Below are 3,009 nucleotides of genomic sequence, written 5' to 3'. Positions count from 1 at the left end.
ACCTTGAGTTCAAGACCCACCCTGGGGACAGAGCTCACTTTATTTATTTTATTTATTTATTTTTTAAAGATTTTACTCATTTTATTCGACAGAGAGAGATCACAAGTAGGCAGAGAGGCAGGCAGAGAGAGAGAGGAGGAAGCAGGCTCCTTGCTGAGCAGAGAGCCCGATGCAGGGCTCGATCCCAGGACCCTGAGATCATGACCTGAGCCAAAGGCAGAGGCTTTAACCCACTGAGCCACCCAGGCGCCCCTAGAGCTCACTTTAAAAATGTACTAGAAACTTTGAAAAAGAGCTTTTTTTTTTTTTTTTTTTTGCCTTAGTTACCTCTGCACTATTAAGACTAAAGTCATTTTTTACTGTACTGAATTTTCCATCGCCACACTTCTCTGTGTAGAGTCGTGTTTCAGTCCCATGTCTTAGTTCTTCTCCCTGAATCAGTTCCCTCGGTTTATTTCTTTTGAGTTCTCAGGGGTGTTTCTGTTTTGTTTAGTGAATAATTCCTTTTTTAGAGCGTCCTGTTCTTGTTTCCTGGAGGTCTCCCCGAATCTCTGAGGATCCTGAAGACAGGTTCTAAGTTTTCTTCTCTCTGCGCCGTGTACCCCAGTTTCTTCCTGTGTTGAAGAAGCTTCTGTGACCCGAGCTGCTGTCTTCAGATCCCTCCCGGGGGGGGGGCCCTCGCCTCTCTGATGACGTCTAAGAGCAGGGGCGACCCGCCAGATGGTTGGAAATTCTGAGGTGTGGGGGGCGTTTCCTAGGCTGAGTATTTTCATGCAGGAAGCCCTGGTATTTCTTTCCTTCTTTTCTTTCAAGACTTTATTTGTTTGACAGAGAGGGAGACACACCCAGCAAGGGAGGGACCACAAGCAGGGGGAGTGGGAGAGGGACAAGCAGGCTTCCCGCTGAGCAGGGAGCCAGGTGCGGGGCTCGATCGCAGGACGCTGGGATCCTGACCTGAGGCGAAGGCAGATGCTTCTGGACTGAGCCCCCCAGGCGCCCCAACCCTGGTCTGCCTGTATGTTTTCTCTCGGGCTGGTCGTCCTCCCAGGAGAGGATTCTTCTGTCCCCGCCAGGACGGTGCGAGCCCGCGGGAACCACAGCAGTTGTGCAGAACTCGGGCCAAGCAACTCCCTCTTTCGGGGGGAGCGTTTTGTCCCTGACCGCGTTTGGAATCACTGCGGGCGCTGATGTAAAGCAGAGCGACCTGGCGTCCCTCTCAGTGTCCTGAAGTCCCCTCCAACGCTGCCCCTCGTCGCCGCACCCACGCGGCTTCTCTCCCGTCCACACCGGGGTGCGGGACTCCAGCCCTGCCCGCCGGGGCCGCGGCCCACCACGGCTCACCACCCCCGGGGCGGTGCTCGCCTCCGGGCCTCCCAGGCGCTTCCCCTCGGGTCCCCGGGGACCCCCCTTCCGCTCTGGGGAGCTCGGCTCGGAATGGAAGAAGACGTGTGGCCGCTCGGTGCGCGCCTCTGGCCTTCGCGGGTGTTTGCGCGCGGACCCGCTCCGAGCCGCCCCGCCCGCCCAGCTTCAGGGCGTAGACCCGCTCGCGTCCTTCCCCAACGCCGATTTCCCGCGAAACTCTTCATCTCTGGGCCCTCCTGCTGCGGGAGGGGGCGAGGCCGGTCCGGCAGCCGCGACTCCCCCTCCCCCGGCTTCCGGCCCTCGGGGCAGGGGCGGGGCGCCCCCGGGGCCCCCCCCCCCCCGGCCCCTCCCCGCCCCCGCTCGGCGCGCGCGGGGCCACCTGCCGGCGCAGCCGCGGGCCCTCCCGGCGTCAATCATTAACCGGCCGCGCAGCCGCCGCCGGGAAACCCGAGCCCGCGGCGCCAGGCGAGCCCGGCCCGACGGCGGCGGGAGGCGGGGCGCGGGCTGCGGGCGGCGCGCGCCATGGACGCAGGTGAGGGCTCCTGGGGGGTCCCGGCGCCCGGCCGCTTCTCCCGCGGGGGCCCCAACCTGGCCCTGGGACCCCTCCTCCGGAAGCCGGGACGCCGGGAAGATGCTGGGGAAAGTTCGGGCAGCTTAGGCGGTGCCTCCCTCCGGCTCCCGGGGCGCCCCTGCGGGAGGGGCGGGGGAAGGCCGGCAACAGGTGCCCCGCGCCGGGCCGTTTGCGGGGCATGTCTCCCTCTTCTGTCCCACGCCCCGTCCTTCCCCTGGGGACTTTGCCCGCCCCTCCGGCCACGCTGAAGTTCTTAAGAGTTAGGGCAGGGGGACCCGGCCGGGGAGGGAGGCGCTGCGGGACGGAACGGGGTGCGGAGACGGAGCAGAGAGATGGGCAGCAGGGGTGGGGCCGGGAGAGCCTCGTTCCGGGAGCTCTGACGGCCCCGCAGACCGCCCCTAGCGCGGGCCCGGGCCCTGCCCTCGGGAGCCCCAGGCCGGCGGAGCGGGGCGCGGTGGGGGGGAGCTGAGGGCGGCGGGCCCGGAGCTCCGGGTGGGGGGTGCGCCCCGCGCCGCCCGCCGCCCGCCCCGCTCTCGGCTGGAATGTCCGCGGAGGAGGCTCGGGTGTCGAGAACCCGAGGCCGCCAGCAAATTTATTTACTCAGCGGCCGTATCTCCGCGCCATCGGGCCAGGTATTTGCCCCGGCGGGGCCCCGGGAAGCTGCGGTTTTTGTTACGATAACTGGGGCGCTGCCGGGCGGGCCTCTGCGGGGGCCCGGCCTCCCGAGAGCACCTGCACCTGGCGGGCCCCGGGGGCGGGCGGCCGCCTCGCTTCGCGCACCTGTGAAACGGGACAGGTGCACCTGACCGTGACCTGAGATGCCTAGAACAGAGCTGGCCAGAGCTTCACGGGTCTTGCTTTGGAGTGATTGTTACTCTTCTCATGGCACAGAGGCACCTGAGGGGTGGGGGGCGTGTCAGGGGCCTCGCGTTTGCTGGACCCCGTCCGCGGTCATACGGGTGGACTGTCGCGGGGCGCAGGGCCCGGCATCTCATAGATGTTCCGTCACGGTCGCTGCTGTTCCTGGCATCGCTGTTAGTGTCTTACCTGCAAAGCTCCATCTGCTCAGCGGCGAC

The 3,009-nt window shown here is 65.3% G+C and overlaps 1 protein-coding gene across 1 annotated transcript in view; it reads left to right on the top strand.

Moving 5' to 3' along the window:
- Positions 1–1,844: 1,844 nt before the first annotated feature.
- PRRT1B (proline rich transmembrane protein 1B) overlaps positions 1,845–3,009 on the top strand; it is a 22,205-nt gene continuing 21,040 nt past the window's right edge. The window contains exon 1 of the mRNA XM_059410495.1: positions 1,845–1,894. Within this exon, the coding sequence (XP_059266478.1) occupies positions 1,885–1,894 (10 nt within the window). The 5' untranslated portion in view covers positions 1,845–1,884. The remainder of the gene's footprint in view (positions 1,895–3,009) is intronic.

The sequence above is a fragment of the Mustela nigripes genome, chromosome 9, assembly GCF_022355385.1.
Source record: "Mustela nigripes isolate SB6536 chromosome 9, MUSNIG.SB6536, whole genome shotgun sequence".
Taxonomy (NCBI): Eukaryota; Metazoa; Chordata; class Mammalia; order Carnivora; family Mustelidae; genus Mustela; species Mustela nigripes.
Note: the sequence above shows the minus strand (reverse complement) of the source record. Positions and strands in the feature narration are given on the sequence as shown.